This window comes from Aotus nancymaae, unplaced genomic scaffold (genome assembly GCF_030222135.1).
Source record: "Aotus nancymaae isolate 86718 unplaced genomic scaffold, 86718_ANA_hifiasm-v0.15.2.pri h1tg000016l, whole genome shotgun sequence".
In the NCBI taxonomy this organism is placed as follows: Eukaryota; Metazoa; Chordata; class Mammalia; order Primates; family Aotidae; genus Aotus; species Aotus nancymaae.
In genome coordinates, this window is record NW_026988428.1 from 39,500,191 (window position 1) to 39,520,938 (window position 20,748).

At 45.5% G+C, this 20,748-nt stretch overlaps 1 protein-coding gene across 2 annotated transcripts; it reads right to left on the reverse strand.

Moving 5' to 3' along the window:
- Positions 1-745: 745 nt before the first annotated feature.
- Positions 746-19,738, reverse strand: PYM1 (PYM homolog 1, exon junction complex associated factor). Of its 2 annotated transcripts, none has more exons than XM_012450402.2 (3): positions 19,408-19,738; positions 2,721-2,814; positions 746-1,686 (listed from the first exon to the last, which is right to left on the reverse strand). In XM_012450402.2, exons 1-3 carry the CDS (start codon positions 19,442-19,444, stop codon positions 1,203-1,205), a joined length of 615 nt encoding a protein of 204 aa, XP_012305825.1. In that variant the 5' UTR covers positions 19,445-19,738; the 3' UTR covers positions 746-1,202. The 2 variants fall into 2 exon arrangements, with proteins under 2 accessions (XP_012305825.1, XP_012305826.1); XM_012450403.2 differs by lacking the exon at positions 19,408-19,738 and adding an exon at positions 18,756-19,057.
- Between the last annotated feature and the right edge of the window lie 1,010 nt (positions 19,739-20,748).

The window sequence follows — 20,748 nt, forward strand, 5'->3', positions numbered from 1 at the left end:
AAGTTTCTAAGAGAAAAAAGAAATCACAAGAAATATTGGGCTAGGCGCACTGGCTCAAGCCTGTAATCCCAGCACTTTGGGAGGCTGAGGAGGGTGGATCACCTGAAGTCAGGAGTTTGAGACCAGCCTGGCTGACATGGTGAAACCTTGTCTCTACTAAAAATACAAAAATTAGCAGGGTATGGTGGCGAGCACCTGTAATCCCAGCATACTTGGGAGGCTGAGGCAGAAAAATCACCTGAACCTGGAAGGTGGAAGTTGCAGTGAGCCAAGATCATACCATTGCACTTCAGCCTGGGTGACACAGCAAGACTCCCTCTCAAAAAAAAACGAAATAGAAAAAGAAAAAAACAGAAATATTGACCAGCCAAGGTAACTCACGCCTGTAATCTCAGCACTTTGGGAGGCCAAGGTGGGTGGATCACCTGAAATCAGGAGTTTGATACCAGCCTGGCCAACATGGCGAAACCCCGTCCCTAGTAACAATTTAAATAAATTAGCCAGGTGTGGTGGCGGGCACCTGTAATCTCAGCTACTCTGGAGGCTGAAGCAGGAAAACTGCCTGAACTCAGGAGACAGAGGGCGCACTGAGCCCAGATTTCGCCACTGCACTCCACTCTGGGCAACAGTGCAAAACTCTGTCTCAAAAAAAAAAAAAAAAAATCACTCCCAGTACTTGCCTTCCTGTGCCAAACTTAGGAGATACAATATCTACTAGGAGTTGAAAATAAGGAGACAAAGCCAGACATGTTTACTTGTGTTTATTCTTATTTTTGTTTTTAAAAAAAAAAAAAAAAGATGAGGGACGGAGAGGGAATTAACCCATAAACACTGCGAACAGGAACCAAGACTCCAAGACTTGGGTGTACTCCCTCTACCCTCAGCCTCAGTTCTCCAAGAGATTCCCACCCACCTGATTTTCTTTTAAACAAGACACCCAAATCAGCAGCAAAGGTACTTTGGGTAGTCACTGAGATTTTGAACACCAGGAAAAAGAGGGGGAAAGTCCAAAAAGTAGAAGTTGGGAAGACAAGGGAAGGATCGAGGGAGATGCTAGGCTCTGGAGGACAGAGCTGGGCCGCAAGAAGTGGAAGTAAGCCAGTACGGGGGGTCCCCCTCCTGACTGCTGTTGCCCATATTCCTCCGGACCCCAGAGAGCCCCATGGTTTGTTCTGCAGTCCATTCCCTATTACCCAAAAGGCTCAGAGGCCTAACTCCAAGTCCTCTAACTCCTCTTCTAGTGCCCGCCTCCTTGCTAGCTTTTCCAGCTGCTCTTTACTGGGCTGGCTGACTTCCCCAGCCTGGATCCGCTGCTGCAGCTCTTCCACCTGCCGGAGCTTTTTCTTTAGGTTCTTTATCTTCTTGGCTTTCTCAGTGATGGCAGCTGAGTCAGGCTGGTCAGATGCAGCTGTGGGGGCTGCCCTGGAGCCCTGTGGAGCACTAGGGAGTTGGGCTGTCTCTTCCAGGGACACCTTGTCAAGAGTCCGGCTCAAGGCCTCTGCCTCTCCTTTCTCTTGCTGCTGCCGCCTCTTCTCCTTTCGCTTCAGGTTGCGTTTGGCTGTCTTGGAGAGGCCTGGTTCACCACCTTCGGGCCTGGATGGGGTGACAGAAGCAGTGGCCTCAGGGCTGAGCCCCGGGGGCAATTCTGGTTTACTCTTGAAAAACTTCACATACTTGTTTTCATATCTGCAGGAAACAGAGGATGTCAACAATTTCAGAAAATTACTGACTTGTTGATCCCTTTTCTTAAAACTTCCAAACACTTCGTCCTCATTACATTCTTGCTTCCTTTTTTGTTGTTGGTGTTGTTTTTGTGGGGGTTTGTCTTTTTTTTTTTCATTGAGACAGAGTCTCACCCTGTCGCTGGGCGCCAGGCTGGAGTGCAGTGGCGCAATCTCAGCTCACTGCAACCTCTGCCTCCTGGGTTCAAGCAATTCTCCTGCCTCAGCCTCCCAGTAGCTGGGACCACAGGCATGCGCCACCACGCCCAGCTAATTTTTGTATTTTTAGTAGAGACGGGGTTTCACCATGTTGGCCAGGATGGTCTCGATCTCTTGACCTCGTGATCCATCCACCTCGGCCTCCCAAAGTGCTGGGATTACAGGCGTGAGCCACCAAGCCCGGCCTGTCTGTTTTTGAGATGGAGTCTCGCTCTGTTGCCCAGGCCAGAGTACAGTGGTGCAATCTCGGCTCACTGCAACCTCCCACCTCCTGGGTTCAAGCAGTTCTCATGCCTTAGCCTCCTGAGTACCTGGAATTACAGGCTTGTGCCACCACGCCTGGCTAATTTGTATTCTTAATAGAGATGGGGTTTCGCCACATTAGCGAGGCTGCTCTTGAACTCCTGACTTCAGGTGATCCACCCACCTGGGCCTCCCAAAGTGCCGGATTACAGATGTACACCACCATGCCCAGCCACTTTTCTCTATCTATGGTCCCTCCCCAGCTTTCCTCTGCTCTGCAGGAGAGGTGCAGCAAAGTCCCTAGAACCTAAAGCTTTGGAGGTTCTGATGAACAGAGGTCAAAAGCATAGGACTAGCGATCTGTAACACTCATTCATCCCTGAACCTCAGCCCCTTCCTCTCCTTTCTCAGATAGCTGTTCCTCCTTCCATTTCCTTGGGGCTTAGAAGAGTCCTCCCTGAACTTGCAGGCATAAGGATATTCTATCCTTCTGTAGGGACCCCATCAGAAAACCCCTCCTCAAGCCTAACCACGCACACTGGGACCTCCTCCTGGGGCACGTAGCCTTCTTTCACCCTCCGCTGCTTGCGCCAGGTTCCGTCAGGTCGCTGTGTTGAGGCGATATACTTGCCTAAAATAAGAAAATTTAAGTTGAATTACTCTTTCTTATTTTCAAAAATTTTACAAGATGAGACAAGAATGTATAAATGTACACATCTTCTCTCAACACCCATTCATCCAAATGCAACCATTAATGCTCCTTTTCTCATACCAACACTCAGGCTCTCTCATCATTGAGTGCCTATACACTGTACAACAAGCCATCCTTGCCCTCAAAAAGCTTCTATTTGCATAATTTAGTAGGTAAGACAGGACAGGGACAGAGGAAGAATTTTTTAAAAAAAACCAAGGCAGCCAGGCACAGTGGTATGTGCCTGTAATCCCAGCTACTCGGGAGGCTGAGGCTGAAGGATCTCTTGAGTTCAGGAGTTCTGGGCTATAGTGTGCTATGCCAATCAGGTGTCTGCACTAAGTTCAGCATCAATATGGTGACCTCCCAGGAGCGGGGAACCACCAGGTTGCCTAAGGAGGGAGCAGGGGACCACCAGATTTCCAGCCCAGGTCGGAAACAGAGCAGGTCAAAACTCCGGTGCTGAATCAGTAGTGGGATCGCACCTGTGAGGTACCACTGCACTCCAGCCTGGGCAACATAGCGAGACCCTGTCTCTAAAAAAAAAAAAAATTAAAACTAAGGCAAGGCCAGACATGGTGGCTCACGCCTGTAATCCCAGCACTTTGGGAGGCCAAGGCAGGCAGATCACGAGGTCAAGAGATCGAGACCATCCTGGCCAACATGGTGAAACCCTCTCTCTACTAAATATACAAAAACTAGCTGGGCATGGTGGTGTGTGCCCGTAATCCCAGCTACTCGGGAGACTGAGGCAGGAGAATCGCTTGAACCCAGGAGGCAGAAGTTGCAGTAAGCTGAGATCGAGCCACTGCACTCCAGCCCCGGTGACAGAGCAAGACTCTGTCCATCTCAAAAGAAAAAAGAAAAACCGTAGGCAACTGTGTGGGGTGGGAATATGAAAGGCAGTAAATGAATAAGAAGCTAAAAAGGGGCAAAAACCATAGGGAGGAGAAATGACAAGAGCAGATGTTGTAAAGAAGGAGACATTTTTTAGATGGACCTTAAAAAATAGGTCAACTTTTAGGATTTCATTCTATAGATATATAAACACTGGTATACAAAGGATATATTTAAAGGGTATTTGGGGGTTTTTGTTTTTTGTTTTGTTTTGAGATGGAGTTTTACTCTGTCACCCAGGCTGGAGTGGGCAATCTCAGCTCACTGCAACCTCCACCTCCCAGGTTCAAGTGATTCTCCTGCCTCAGCCTCCTGAGTAGTTGGTATTACAAGCCCCTGCCACCATGCCCGGCTAATTTTTGTATTATTAGTAGAGACAGGTTTTCGCCATGTCAGACAGGCTAGTCTCAAACTCCTGACCTCAGGTGATCCACCTGCTTCGGCCTCCCAAATTGCTGAAATTATAGGCGCTAGCCACTGCACCTGGCCTTTAAAGGGTATACATTGATGCCTGATTTAAATTGGCAAAAAGCTGAAAGCAACTTAAATGGCCATCAATAAATGAATAATTAGCCAGCACTTTAGGAGGCAGAGGCTGGCAGATCCCTTTAAAGGAATACACTTTAAGGCTGGGTGCAGTGGCTCATGCCTATAATTCCAGCAATTTGGGAGGCCAAGGCAGGTTGGATCACCTGAGGTCAGGAGTTTGAGACTACTAGCCTGTCTGACACGGGGAAACCCCATCTTTACTAATAATACAAAAATTAGCCAGGTGTGATGGCACACATCTGTAATCCCAAATACTGGGGAGGCTAAGGCACGAGAATCACTTGAACCCGGGAGGTGGAGGCTGCAGAGTCTCAAAAAACCAAAGATGTTCTGACACTGCATAGTGTTATGATATACTAAGTGAAAAAGTAAGCTGCAGGATAACGTGTGGAGTAGTGGTCCTCAAACTTCACTTCAGAACCCCCTTTATATACTGTTCTATTGTAATATGCATATCATTACACAATATTTAAGAGATTATATTCATTAATCTCATCGCAAGAGTATTTAAGTACATGGAAGCTATCAAGCTCAGAGTGGGAGGTATAAGTTTTCCAAAATTCTTGGCCAGGTGAGGTGGACGTGCCTATAATCCCAGCACTTTGAGAGGCCAAGGCGGGCGGATCATCTGAGGTCAGGAGTCTGAGACCAGCCTGGTCAACATAGCAAAACCTCATCTTTACTAAAAATACAAAAATTAGCTGGGCATGGTGGCACGCGCCTGTAGTCCCAGATACTTAGAAGCCTGCGGCAGGAAGAACTGCTTGAACCCAGGAGGCAGATGTTGCAGTGACCAGAGATTACACCATTGTACTCCAGCCTGGGTGACAGAGTGAGACTCCATCTCGAAAAAATAATAAGTTTTCCAAAATTCTAATTTTCATTTGAGTGTTTAAATTTTATCACTGGCAACAAATACCATCAGTTATTTTCCTTCATTTTCAGGAAAACGACCATCAGATAGTCAGGTCTGAATTACCATAGTTTGTCATATTCTTTTTCAAGTAAAAAAAAATAGTTTTCCATGAAGAGAAAGTTTGTTTAGCTTGCAAATCAGACAACCATCCTACTTCGTTATGCAGCAGAAGTGTTTCATGCTTACTTCCTATTAGTCACAGAGAACACTAAAAAGATGCTTACTCAAGGGCTGGGCTTAATACATTAATCCTTTTTTATTGTATCATCAATGATATCCTTAGGTGAAACTGGCATTTACAGCAAGTGTGTGGCAGTGAAGAACACAATGATTAGTATAGTTTGGTGCCACTGCCATGACAAATGCATGCTTAGCTTACAGGGCCAGCAGTTTCATCAACCATGTCTTTTGCACCACTGGTAAAAAGTTAACCCCGTGAAACAGACAAATCTTAGTATGATTATGAGAATAGTTCTGCTTGCAGACCTCCCAAAAGTCTTAGGGACCCCCTAAAAGGTGCTGGACCACACTTTGAGATAGCTGGTATAGAGTTTGGTACTTTTTTTTTTTTTTGAGATGGAGTTTTGCTCTTGTTGCCCAGGCTGGAGTGCAGCGTCATCTTAGCTCACCACAAACTCCGCCTCCTGGGTTCAAGCGATTCTCCTGCCTCAGCCTGGGATTACAGGTATGTGCCACTACACCCAGCTAATTCTGTATTTTTAGTAGAGACAGGGTTTCTCCATGTTGGTCAGACTGATCTCAAACTCCCAACCTCAGGTGATCCACCTGCCTCGGCCTCCCAAAGTGCTGAGATTACAGGTGTGAGCCACCACGCCTGACCAGTATGGTACTATTTTTGTTGGAGTAAGGGGCAACACTTAAAGACATGTAGTCTGTGTACAGGGACAAAGAAAAAAGGTATGCAAGGACACATGGCAAACCTTTAATGCTGATTACCTTAAGAGAGAAACTTAACTTATATATATGTTTTGTTGTAGGATTGCATGAGGCCAGGAGTTCCAGACCAGCCTGGCCAACATGGCAAAACCCTGTCTCTACTAAAAATATAAAAATTGGAGACTAGTCGAGGTGGTGTACACCTGTAATCCCAGCACTTTGGGAGGCCAAGGCTGGCAGATCACTTAAGGTCAGCAGTTCAAGACCAGCCTGGCCAACATGGTGAAACCCCATCTCCATTTAAAATACAAAAATTAGGTGGGTGTGGTGGCAGGCATCTGTAGTCTCAGCTACTAGGAAGGCCGAGGCAGGAGAATCTTTTGACCAGGAAAGTGGAGTTGGAGTGAGCCAAGATCGTGCCATTGCACTCCAGCCTGGCCGACAGAGTGAGACTCTATCTCAAAAAAAAAAAAAAAAAAAAAAAAAAAAATCTGGGCACGGTGGCTCACGCCTGTAATCCCAGCACTTTGGGAGGCCGAGGTGGGTGGATTACTTGAGATCAGGAGTTTGAGACCAGCCTGGGCATCATGGTGAAATCCTGTCTCTACAAAAATACAAAAAACAGCCAGGTATGGTGGCGGGCACCTGTAATCCGATACTTGGGAAGGTGAGGCAGAAGAATCGCTTGAACCTGGGTGGCGGAGCTTGCAGTGAGCTGAGATCGCACCACTGCACTCTAGCCTGGGTGACATAGTGAGACTCCATCCCAAAAAAATAAAAATAAGTAAAAGAAATAAAAACACAAAAATTAGCTGGGCATGGTGGCACACTGGTAACCACAGCTACTGGGGAGACTGAGGCACGAGAACTGCTTGAGCCGAGGAGACAGAGGTTGCTGTGAGCCAAGATTGTGCTACTACACTCCAGCTTGGGTGACAGAGCGAAACTCTTTCTCAAAAAAAAAAAAAAAAAAAGACTTAAAAAAAAAAAGTCTAGGCCCTCCTACATGAATTATATATTATTACATGAATTGGTTTTTTGTTCAAAATGCAAATATCATTAATACATTAAAAAAAAAAGGTTGGGCACGGCAGCTCACACCTGTAATCCAGCACTTTGGGAGACCAAGGTGGGCAGATCACCTGAGTTCAGGAGTTTGAGACCAGCCTGACCAATGTGGAGAAACCCTATGTCTACTAAAAAGACAAAATTAGCCAGGCGTGGTAGCACATTCCTGTAATCCCAGCTACTTGGGAGGCTGAGGCAGAAGAATCACTTGAACCCAGGAGGCAGAGGTTGCGGTGAGCCGAGATCGTGTCGTTGCGCTCCAGCCTGGGTAACAAGAGTGAAACTCCTTCGCAAAAAAAAAAAAAACAGTTCGTTCTCAAACAGAAACTTGCACATGGGAATGTCGATAGCATTTTCAGGCAATGGCAAATAGACCAGTCAGGCTGAGCCAGAGAGAAGGCTGGAATGTTCAGACCCTGAATACCAGTTAAAGAGTTTAATATCTGGCACATGGCACGCATTCAACAAATATTTGTCCAATGAATGAATCCTTTATGCAAACTATTGTCTTAGGGCTTTGGATAAATGAACGAATCCTTTATACAAAGCAGTGTTTTAGAGTATTTAATCTAGCATAATAAGAGGGTGACTCGGGAAAAAAAAAAACACCAGAGACCGTGGAAACTAGTTATAGAAAAAAATACTGTGATAATCCTGGCATGAAGGGATAGAATCAGCTGAAACAAAGGCACCGGAAAGGAAGAGACTAATGGTAGATACATTATCAAAGAATCAATAACACTTGGTAATTCACTGACTAGGGAAGGACTAAGAGGGTTAGAAATCAAAGATAATTCAATACACTTTTTCTTTATTTTTTATTTTTTGAGACAGATTCTGCTCTGTTGCCCAGGCTGAAGGGCAGTGGCGCAATCTACGCTCACCGCAACCTCCACCTCCTGGGTTCAAGCAATTCTCCTGCCTCAGCCTCCTGTGTAGCTGGGATTACAGGCATGCACTACCACATCTGGCTAATTTTTATATTTTTAGTAGAGACGGGCTTTCACCATTTTGGTCAGGCTGGTCTCGAACTCCTGACCTTGTGATCTGCCCACCTTGGCCCCCCAAAGTGCTGGGATTACAGGTGTGAGCCACCATGGCCGACCCTCAATACACTTTTTCTTTTAGTAATCTCAGTCTCAATAATTTAGCATAAAGAAATAGTTACAACAGGAAAAAATAAAAACAAAAAAAGAGAGGAAGAGATAATCATATGAACATTATAGCATTATCAATAAACAGTGAAAGGCCAGGCGCAGTGGCTCCCGCCTGTAATCCCAGCACGTTGGGAGGCCAAAGGGGGAGGATCCCTTGAGCCCAGGCATTCAAAACCAGCCTGGGCAACATAGGGAGACCCCCATCTCTACGAACCACACAAAAATTAGCTGGGTATAGTTGGTGGCATGCAACTGTGGTATGAGCTACTCAGGAGGCTGACCCGTGTTGACATAGAGATTCTGAACCAAATATGAGTGACCATGGCCTGTGACACAGACCTCAGAAGGTCCTGAGAACATGTGCCCTAGGTGCTTAGGGTACTGCTTGGTTATATATATAAAATTTTTTTTTTTTTTTTGAGACAGTCTCACTCTATTGCCCAGGCTGAGTGCAGTGGCATGATCTCGGGTCACTGCAACCACCACCTCCCAGGTTCAAACGATTCTCCTGCCTCTACCTCCTGAGTATCTGGGATTACAGGTGTGTACCACCACATCCAGCTAATTTTTGTATTTTTTTTAGTAGAGATGGGGTTTCACCATGCTGGCCAAGCTGGTCTCAAACTCCTGACCTCAAATGATCCGCCCACCTCGGCCTCCCAAAGTGCTACAATTACAGGCATGAGCCCAGCCTGTTTTTTGTTTTTGTTTTTGTTTTTTAAGAAGGAGTTTTGCTCTTGCTGCCCAGGCTGGAGTGCAATGGCGGGATCTCAGCTCCCCACAACCTCCACCTCCCGGGTTCAAGGGATTCTCCTGCCTCAGCCTCCTGAGTAGCTAGGATTACAGGAATGTGCCAGCATGCCTAGCTAATTTTGTATTTTTAGTAGAGACAGGGTTTTGTCATGTTAGCCAGGCTGGTTTTGAACTCCTGATCTCAGGTGATCCACCCGCCTCCGCCTCCCAAAGTGCTGGGATTACAGGCATAAGCCACTGCGCCTGGCAGCCCAGCCTGTTAATAGAGATTTTTTTTTTTTACAAATGCAGATTTCCCCCAACAAAGGATGGCTTTTAAGATGTAGCAAGAAACATGTTTTGGGGTAAAATATTTTTATTTTCTTCCTTGTTATGTTAGAGTCAGATTATAAAGTAAGTAACAAGGCTGGGTATGGCTCATGCCTGTAATCGAAGCACTTTGGGAGGCCAAGGTGGGTAGATCACCTGAGGTCGGGAGTTTGAAACCAGCATGGCCAACATGGTGAAACCCCGTCTCTACTAAAAATACAAAAATTAGCTAGGCATGGTGGCAGATGCTTGTAATCTCAGCTACTCGGGAGGCTGAGGCAGGAGAATCACCTGAACTCAGGAGGCGGAGGTTGTGGTGAGCTGAGAATGCACCACTGTACTCCAATCTGGGTGACAAGAGCAAAACTCCATCTCCAAAAAACCCCTCTGATAAGAATGTATGATTTGGAGGGCATGACTCCACAGACCCCTTAGGTAAAAATTTCGGCAAGATAAAAAAAATCAGAGCTTAGTCCTTATGTGGGAGGATCAATTGAGTCTTGAACAACATATCAAGACACCATCTTTATTAAAAAAACTTTTTTGAAAATAATGTGCAAGGCCGATCACAGTGGCTCACACTTGTAATCCCAACACTTTAGGAAGCTGAGGCAGGTGAGTCACCTGAAGTTAGAAGTTTGAGACCAGCCCGGCCAACATGGTGAAACCCTGTCTCAACAAAAATACAAAAAAATTAGCTGAGCATGGTGGCGCATGCCTAAAGTCCTAGCTACTGGGGAGGCTAAGGTGAAAGAACTGGCTTGAGTCTGGGAAGTAGAGGTTGCAGTGAGCCAAGATCACGCCACTGTACTCTAGCCTGGGTGATGGAGCAAGACTCCATCTCAAAATAATTAAAAAAAGAAAATAACATGCAGCAACAAAAATTATATTGGGGTGATACGATTATAACTTTTCTGTTAAAATTTTCCATTAATGTTGTTGTTATATTGTGGGTTTTTAAAATATATGATTTTAGCTTTCAAGCCTAAATGGCTTAGACAATTACACAAAGGTACACAAAGGAGAGCGAAATTACTTTTGACCAGGTGATTCATAAAAGATTTTGTGGAAGACACAGTATCTGTTGTGATCCTTGGAAGATGAGCAGGATTTTAGACAGGTAGAGGTGGGGGTAGGATTAAGGAAAGAGGAGAAAGGAAGTATTTTAGCCATAGGGCTATGAGCAAAGTCACAAACAAAACTAGTCTTACCTCTATATAAAATTCTTCCTGGATTCCTACTGTCCTCAGGATATTTACACGGATGACGGAGCTGCACATAAAAGGCCCTCTTGATTTACCTCTTGCTAGTTTTCAGCCTTTTAGCATAAAGCCACTATACACTCTCCTCTACAAACAAATATTTGGCTGGTGGCAGTGGCTCATAACTGTAATCCCAGCACTTTGGGAGGCCAAGGCGGGTGGATCTCTTGAGGTCAGGAGTTCGAGACCAGCCTGGCCAAGATGGTGAAACCCTGTTTCTACTAAAAATACAAAAATTAGCAGGCACTGTGGCAAGCACCTGTAATCCCAGCTACTTGGGAGCCTGAGGCAGAAGAGTCACTTGAACCCAGGAGGCAGAGGTTGTAGTGAGCCAAAATCACACCATTGCACTCCAGCCTGGGCAACAAGAGGGAAACTATCTCAAAAGAAAAAAAAAAACAGCAACTGAAATACTGACAAATTTCAACCTGACCCATTTCTCTATTCTCTATGCCTTTTTGCTATTACTTCCTCTGGCCTGGAATAGACTACATTTGCTTATCTTAGTTCATTCCTACTGGTCTTTAAAGGTCAAATTCAAGTATAAACTCAAGGCAGCCTTCTTGACTTCCTTACCCCAAGACAGGTTAAAAGTTGCTTTCTGTGCACTCACAGCACCTGTTTTAGCTTTTATCACGTTCTAATGCTTAACATAATTATTTGCTTACTTGAAAGCAGACTGTCTTTGAACTTTGTAGCAAAGAGCCTGGCCCACAGAAGACACTAAATATGGATTAAATTAATGAATAAATAAATGTGAGTATCTCATTAGGGAAGAGCAAGAATCCAGAATGTTCTGGGCAAAAAGCATATATAATACAAAAAGAGACTCAGGGTAAATTAGTGAGACTATGAAAGGTCTCCAACCTTCACTGAGTTTGGACCGAAGCCTTACATTGTAGAACACTGATGGCCAATAAGGGAGTACAAGTGATCACTTCAAAGCAATGCTTTAAGATTAACCTGAAAAATGTGTACCATAAACTAAAAGTAGAGAAAATAAAAGCAACAGCTGCAATGTGAGAAGATTTGACTTAGATGGTTTCTACAGGTATTGAAAGGAAAATGAAAGAAATTCATTGTGAAGAATAAACCAAAGGGATCCAAAGACTTACCAAGATGTAAATCAGAGAGGAAATAAAACAGTGACACAGTGGATTCAATCTCATGCTTTTCACGTGTATTCTTATTTTTCTCAATATACCATAGGGTACATGGTAATCACATTTATTCACACATGGATTTTAAATGTTTATTGAGCACTTACTCTTGTGTTAACACTGTAACAGAAGCTAGAGATACAACAATGTATAAAGCAAGCAAGGTTCTTGCCTTTTTATAGTATACATTCTAGTGAGAAAGATAACAAACAAGAACACAAACTATTTTTTTTTTTTTTTTGAGAAGGAGTCTTGCTCTGTCGCCAGGCTGGAGTGCAGTGGCACAATCTCAGCTCACTGCAACCTCCGCCTCCTGGGTTCAAGCGATTCTTCCGCCTGAGCCTCCTGAGTAGCTGGGACCACAGGCACGTGCCACCACGTCCGGCTAATTTTTATAGTTTTAGTAGAGACAGGGTTTCACCATGGTGGCCAGGATGGTCTCGATCTCTTGACCTCGTGATCCGCCCACCTCAGCCTCCCAAAGTGCTGGTATTACAGGCGTGAGCCACCACGCCCAGCCGAACACAAACTATTTATAATACCACTCTTGAATTTGGAAAATTGGGAAAATAAAAACTACTGATATAAACAAAGTCTACAGGAGAAAACAACTTTGTGGAAACAACAATTCAATTATAGACAAGCATTTTACATGGAATTTGAGAGAAAGGGACAATACTGGAAACATATATTTAAGTAGACTGCATAGAGATTATAGCTGAAGGTTTAGGAGAAGTAAAGACAGACTGTAATGAAAGAGCAGAAGCTTCTTGAATGGCCATCCGGTATGGAAGCCCTCAGAGATACAAATAGCCCATTATCACAAAGGAGCACCTATTTTATGTTATCTTGGTTCCATCCTCTGGCCTTGATGGTATCCAAGGGTGAAGTCAAAAAGAAGGAAGAGGTTTGGCGGTTCCCACCCCTAGAAATAAAAACCAAGGGCAGAATATCAGGACTTTCAGATAATATCTTGCAGTCAAAAACTAGAGATTGGGGACTGCTACTATAAGAATTTTTTTAAGCTTTGTCATTTTCCCACATCTGCTGTTTTGTAATTTTCAATCTGTTTCCCTAAGTCTATCAGCAATAAAAACCCTTACACTGAAAGGGTCCTTGTTTCCAGGGGTTGCAGGTAGACAGTGAAAAGACAACAGCAAGGCATGGGAGAACTCCAAAGAGGTAGAGAACATAGTTGCCAAAGGTATGAGACCTGCTTCAAATAAGAAAAGAGAGCTAAGTCACAGGTCTAAGCCTGCAGATGATCTCAGGGCCAAAATGGTAAGACTGGTTTCCAACATAGAGAAAAGATAACAAAGAGAAGATTAGAGCTGGAGGAATTACCCTGAAATAATGGTCACGATCATTTCCCTCAAGGAAGAACAGGTGCCAGCAACAACAGGAAATGATTCATAGGAAAGGAGGACCAGGACAGCCATGGAGACCAAAAGTTTTAAATAAAGGTAGGTGATGGCCAGAAGTGATGGCTAACGCCTGTAATCCCAGCACTTTGGGAGGCCAAGTTGGGCGGATCACGAGGTCAGCAGATGGAGACCATCCTGGTAACACGGTGAATCCCCATCTCTACTAAAAATACAAAAAATCGCCAGTGGGGTGGCACCTGCCTGTAGTCCCAGCTACTCGGGAGGCTGAGGTGGGAGAACTGCTTGAGCCCAGGAGTTCTGGGCTGTAGTGTGCTATGCCGATCGGGTGTCCGCACTAAGTTCAGCATCAAAATATGGTGACCTCCTGGGAGCGGAAGACCACCAGGTTGCCTAAGGAGGGGTGAACCGACCCAGGTAGGAAATGAGCAGGTCGAAACTCCCATGCTGATCAGTAGTGCGATCGCGCCTGTGAATAGCCACTGCACTCCAGCCAGGGCAATATAGCGAGACCCATCTCTAAAAAATAATAATAAATAATAAAAATAAAATAAAAATACAAAAATCAGCCAGGCATGGTGGCACGCACCTGTAGTCCCAGTTACTCAGGAGACTGAGACAAGAGAATCACTTGAACCCAGGAGGCAAAGTTTGGAGTGAGCCGAGATTGCGCCACCACATTCCACATTCCAGACAGGGCGACAGAGCAAGACTGTCTCAAAAAAAAAAAAGCAGACCAGGCACAGCTGCTCATGCCTGTAATCCTAGCACTTGGGAGGTTGAGGCGTGCAGACCACCTAAGGTCGGGAATTAAAGACCAGCCTGACCAACATGGAGAAACCCCATCTCTACTAAAAATACAAAAAACTAGCTAGGCATGATGCCACATGCCTGTAATTCCAGCTACTCAGGAGGCTGAGGCAGGAGAATCACTTGAACCTGGGAGACAGAGGTTGCGGTGAGCCGAGACCATGCTATTGCACTGCAGCCTGGGCAACAAGAGTGAAACTCTGTCTCAAAAAAAAAAAAAAAAGTAAATGTGGGTGAATCACGAGGTCAGGCGTTCAAGACCAGCTTGGCCAACATGGTGAAAGCCCATCTCTACTAAAAATACAAAAAAATTAGCCAGGCATGGTGGCGGGCACCTCTAATTCCAGCTACTCAGGAGGCTGAGACAGAGAATTGCTTGAACCCGGGAGGCGGAGGTTGCAGTGAGCCGAGATCATGCTACTGCACTCCAGCCTGGGCAACAGAACAAGACTCCGTTTCAAAAAAAAATTTTTTAATGAAACAATTTACATGTTTGGCACATAAAAAGTGTCCAGCACATTGTTCTGTAATTATCACTATTATGTAAGGGTCATTGTATGGGTTAGAAATTAGTATATATGGCCGGGCGTGGTGGCTCACGCCTGTAATCCAAGCACTTTGGAGGCCGAGGTGGGGGGATCATCTGAGGTCGGGAGTTCAAAACCAGCCTGACCAACATGGTGAAATCTCATCTTATAAAAAAAAAAGAAAGAAAGAAAGAAATTACTATATATGGCCAAGTATCAGGCATAGTACTTGGGCCATTCTAAGTGCCTGCTAAAATTCTAGTTTCTGTTGTCCTGCAAATATTACTGTGAGCTCCTAAACTAGTCATCTTATCTCCAGTCCCTCTTGTTTCATTTCTTCTGATACACTGCTACCAGATTACTGCTTCTTAAGTACAAATTTAGTTATGTAATTTTTGTTCAATATGATTCATCAACCCAGAGTCTGCTGTTATATTTGGCATAATTCTTTCTAAACTTTTTAAACATAGCAGAATCAGATGGCATATACATTTTTATATCTTGCGTTTTCATTTAGCCCTATGAGGTAAATGTTTTTCCTTGCTATTAAAAACTCTATAAACATCTTTATAATACTGACAGAGTGTTTTATGGTTTGTATCTTACCTTTCTTCTGTTATTGGACTTTTAAATTATTTTCAGAATTTTTATTAGAACACTATGAATGTTCTAGTGCATGCATCTTGGTCTGCATTTAGGGTTAGTTTCCTTTTTTTTTTTTTTTTGAGCTGGAGTCTCGCTCTGTCGCCAGGCTGGAGTACAGTAGAGTGATGCTGGCTCACTGCAACCTCCGCCTCCCAGGTTCAAGCAATTCTCTGCCTCAGTCTCCCAAGTAGCTGGAATTAGAGGCGCCTGCCACCATGCCTGGCTAATTTTTTTGTATTTTTAGTAAAGACGGGGTTTCACCATGTTGGCCAAGCTGGTCTTGAACTCCTGACCCCTCGTGATTCACCCACCTCGACCTCCCAAAGTGCTAGAATTACAGGTGTGAGCCACCGAGCTGGGCCTATTTCATTTAAATTTTAATTGTCATAATAATCCTGTGTCGCAGGAGTTATTCCAATTTCATTGATGAGAAAACTAAGGCTTAGATTGCCAAGGTCATATAGCTCACAAGTACTGAAGATGGGATAAGGGTAACAGCAGTAGGAATAAAATAATATCTTGATAACTGATATATGTGAGGAGGGCAAGAGAAAAGTAAAAGATGATGCAAAAATAATACTCCCATATAAATAAAAACACCTAGTGATTAGATCTTAGTTTCTAACATTATTTTTCAGTAAAAAGAACAAGGACTTCATAGAGAAATGGTGGACCGTAGGACTGGAGCAGAGAACACAAAATCATACCTGCAATGATGGTGAATGTCAAAGGGAGATGGGTCAAGTAAAAAACTAAGAGTTCTCAATGTTCAAAACTGCAATATTTAAGCAATAAAGCAAGTAAAATAGTACTGGATTATAATCTAACATATAAAATAAACATCTGTAAGTCCATACTGATATAAATGAATAAACAAACAAAGGAGAAGAGAAAAATCTCCTGGGCAGAAGAACGCCAAATAATGATGGCCAGGCGCAGTGGCTCATGCCTATAATCCCAGCACTTTGGGAGGCCGAGGCGGGTGGATCACGAGGTCAAGAGATCAAGACCATCCTGGTCAACAAGGTGAAACCCCATCTCTACTAAAAAATACAAAAATTAGCTGGGCGTGGTGGCGCACGCCTGTAGTCCCAGCTACTAGGGAGGCTGAGGCAGGAGAATTGCTTGGACCCAGGAGGCAGAGGTTGCGGTGAGCCGAGATCACGCCATAGCACTCCAGCCTGGGTAACAAGAGCAAAACTCCGTCTCAAAAAAAAAAAAAAAAAGAATGCCAAATAATGTGTTTTTTTAATTGCTTTTTTGAGACAGGGTATCACTCTCACAAAGGCTGGAGTGCAGTGCCACAATCACAGCTCAATGCAACCTCAACCTCCCTGGCTCAAACAATCCTCCCCTCTCAGCCTCTCTGAGTAGCTGGGACCACAGGTGTATGCCACCTTACCCAGCTCATTTTTTAAAAAAATCTTTTTGTAGACACAAGGTCTTGCTATGTTGCTTAGGATGGCCTGAAGCAATCCTCCAGCCTCAGCCTCCCAAAGGGCTGGGATTACAGGCATAAGCCACCATGCCCAGCCCTTAATCTGTTTTTAAGAAGAGCACAACTCTCTATTCCTTATGTGTGGGCTAGGAATAGTGACTTCCCTACAGTATGGAAAGGAAGGGGGTAAAGAATAACTTTACAGTGAAGCCTTACAAACAGTATATCTGTCAGGTGATCATGGTCAATACTAACAGGCTGGGCATAGTGGCTCATGTTGCCATGCAATTATAGCAGTTTCTGTAAAACTTCAGTGCCATCATTTACTGCCCACAAGGACCCAAACCTATTGCATCATATTTTTTTCTCTCCTCTTTTCCTTGCTATAATTTTCAGTCTCTAGCACCATTGGAATACTCTGATCTCATAGTTCCTCAGCATGAGACAGTTGACTTTCCTTTGTATTTTCAAACCATTTGCACATCAGAATCACTACAACATGGACCTCATCTAAGACACTGAGTCAGGGTAAAGAAAATGATTAAAAGTAAAGAGAAGTTCGCCAGGCGTGGTGGCTCACGCCTGTAATCCCAGCACTTTGGGAAGTTGAGGTGGGCGGATCACGAGGTCAAGAGATTGAGAGAAGAGATTCATCCTGGTCAACAGGGTGAAACCCCGTCTCTACTAAAAATACAAAAATTAGCTGGGTATGGTGGCATGTGCCTGTAATCCCAGCTATTCGGGAGGCTGAGGCAGGAGAATTGCTTGAACCCAGGAGGCGGAGGTTGCAGTGAGCCGAAATCGCGCCATTGCACTCAAGCCTGGGCAACAAGAGAGAAACTCCGTCTCAAAAAAAAAAAAAAAAGAAAAGTAAAGAAAAGTTTATTGGATAAGTAGCATTTTCAAATCACACATTAAAAGTTGGTAATTAACGAAGGAGCTACTGGGTAGAGAACAGAAGGAAAGAGGTAGTACCACTTTAAATTGTGAGGTTGGGGTAAGTAGCAGCAACCTGGGTTGTCACCAGGTACCATAAGATAGGTGGGCTGAGGTGTAAGGAACATGGAAAGCAGCAAAGAAGCAAAAATGGCACATTTTAAAACAAACCGTGTGTACCAAGGCACAGGCACAGTGTTGCTTCTACAGACTACACATATGAGGGCTACAAAAACAGAAACACTTTACACTTGAACAGCATTTTATAAATTGCTTTCACATATATTATCTTACTTGATTATCATGCTATTACCACTATGCACATTTTTCTAAAGATGAGGCCATTAGGAAGGGACAAAACCATGATAAAAGCTGTGAGTCTCCGTTTTTAACACATACACAGCAGACACTTCAGCATCTCAGCCAGCCAGTCTGGAAATTCTTCCCTAGCCAGAAGGAAGAGTGGGTTTTACCCACTTGTCAAAGGAGCTGGGAGAAAAGCCACTAGACACTTTCCAGTTTGCCTTCTCCCACCTTAGACCACCCTCAATTTCTATCACCATCACGGGAGAAGGTAGAGAAGGGTGGTTCCATCAAGGAGAAAACTAAAGCTGAAAGTTATATCAGGATCCTCTTCCCTTCACACCTCTAGACCTCAGTGACCCAACAAATGAAAATAAGGAAGAGGAAAAAGCACTATGTAGAAACGAGGAGGTCTTCAGCAAATAAAGCTTCGAGAAAAATAATGAAAACGGAGCTGGGGTAGGGCAGAAAGCAAGTATAGCTGAGATGGGGGAGGGGAAAAGGAGGAGGGCAGGAATTGGAGGGAGCTGAGAGTGTAGGAGCCCCCAGGGCTGAAGAACCTAAAAGAGATATGAGTCCTCCAACTGCTGGAGAAAAGCTAAGGGCCCGTGAGGGTCCTGAAACAGGGACTAGCACGGAAGGACCCCAGGGTTTGAGTGACCGGAAGCAGAGACCCCCAAACACGAGACCAGAAGGGGGCGCAGGAGACACCCCGTAGGAGACACCCCGTAGGAGAGAATGAATGGGGAAGGCGGTCCAGGGGGCGGGGCAAAGGAGGGGCCCCGGGATGGGCGGGGCACAGGCCCCTTTCCATGTCCGAACCCCTGCCCCGAGAGCCCGGAGAGAAGCGGCTCCGCGCCTCCCGCACTCACCGCCGGTCTCGTCAGTAACATAGGGAGTCGCCATCTTGAAAACGCAAACCACTTCCGGCGTGAGCGGGCTGGGGTCCCGCCCCCCTCCCCACCGGAAGTGGAGTCCCAATCGTAGCAAGCCACCATCTTAGCCTTAAAGGGAGAGTGCACCATTTCATGGGCGGAGGTGGAGGAGGAGGAAGAGGGGAGAAGCTGAAATAGTTAATAAAATAAAGCCGTGGGCTCTTTTACTGCCACCGATACCATTATTAAGCGCTTGCTGCGTATAAAACAGTCCTCGGGGAGCCAAGAGAATTTCCGAGGCACAGTCCCTCTCATCTCAGGAACTCCTCATATGTCCAGGACCTGTGAGGGGAAAGGGCGCAAGGCCCACCTGCCCCCAGAAAGAGGGGCTTATAAATGAAGAAAGGAAGAATATCCAGGCTATTCTTCCTGCACCCAGATCTCAGAGCGGCTTGACGTGGGGCAGGCAAACTCCAAGAACGCACTGGGGCTCACGAATGTTTCTGGGGACGGTCGAAGACCCCATCTAACCCTCTCTAAGAAGGTGGGGAGGTCGAATTCGCATGCCGATTGCTATCGGCCGCCCCACTCAACCTCCAGAGACCCGCGGGAGGGGCGTGCAAGGCGGAGGGCGCCGCGGGTCGGTCACCTGTCTCCGTAGCCACAGGGTTGCCGGCAGCTTCCATGGCCGAAGAGGCAGCAGGCCAGGTTGGGCGGGTGGCCCTGGCCTGGCTCTGCCCCGCTGGGCGGCGCCGAGGATTCGGCGGCGAAATAACGGGGGCCGTAGTTGCTTCTCGCCTCGACCTCCTAACCCAAAGTGCCTCCTTCGGCTGGGCCCTAGGGTCGGAAGGCTGGGTGAAGGCTTCTGGGCGGACCTACTTAGTATTCTAATTAACCTCGTCCTACCGCTGGTGAGCTAAAGCAGGGCAACTCTCCAATAATCCGGTCCCGTAGAGTCGCTCCATTTGTGATCCTGCCCTGCCCTGCCCCGTACCTCCCTATTGTTCCGACGAACCCGAATGGTCTCCCTCCGCCGCCCATTTCATCAACTGTTGTTCCTTCAGGGCTAAGTCCTGTGAAACTTGTTTCCCCCTACAGCCTGGGAGGGGCCGGCTACAGGTTCCTCTCCTCAGGTGTCAACTGTGCCCTCCTCCACCCTCATATAGCTTTTTCCTTATCAACTCTGTACCTTTCTCCATATATCCGCACTTTGGCTTAGGTTAATGTACAGTAGTACCCCTGGAATGAGGGAGGAGGTAAATATTGGTGACTACCTCCAACACTAGGCAGCCAGCATGTCCCATTTGAAAAACAAAACTAAAAAACAGCAATGGCTGACTAGGACCTTTATAAGACAAATTAGGCCTCAGGTGTTTTCTAGGGGCCGCAGCTTGCCTTCCTTCCTATCCTCCATCTCCGTGACTTCCACTAGAAGCCAACTCAGAATGTCTGGGGGTGAGAGGCCGGGGCTCATTTAAAAAGTATTTGCAAAAATGCAATTAAAAAAAAAAAAGTATTTGCAGGCCGGTCCTGGTGGCTCACGCCTGTAATCCCAGCACTTTGGGAGGCTGAGGCAGGCGGATCACTTGAGGTCAGGAGTTCAAGACCAGCCTGGACAACATGGTGAAACCCGTCTCTACTAAAAATACAAAAATTAGCTGGGTGTGGTGGCTCGTGCCTGTAATCCCAGCTACTCGGGAGGCTGAGGCAGGAGAACCGTTTGAACCGCTGAGGCGGAGGTTGCAGTGAGCTGAGATGGTGCCACTGCACTCCAGCCTAGGTGATAGAACAAGACTCAGTCTCAAAAAAATAAAAATAAAAAATATTTGCATAGATAAACAGTTATTGCAAGTTTTCTGACACTGCTGTCTTTAACCCTTGCTCTCCTTTCACCAGTTGTGCTTCAGCACTGCAGGGTCTAACATCTTGTCCTTAACCTTGTTGCTAACGATTAAAAGTGAGACTGTGGGATGAAGCCTCTAAGAACTAA

Excerpts from the sequence above, each read along its gene's own strand:
- PYM1 (XM_012450402.2), bottom strand. The coding sequence starts at position 19,444 with ATGGAAGCTGCCGGCAACCCTGTGGCTACGGAGACAG. Across the intron at positions 2,815-19,407 it reads CCCTGTGGCTACGGAGACAG|GCAAGTATATCGCCTCAACA; the intron begins GTGACCGACCCG and ends TTCTTATTTTAG. Across the intron at positions 1,687-2,720 it reads CCCCAGGAGGAGGTCCCAGT|ATATGAAAACAAGTATGTGA; the intron begins GTGCGTGGTTAG and ends TGTTTCCTGCAG.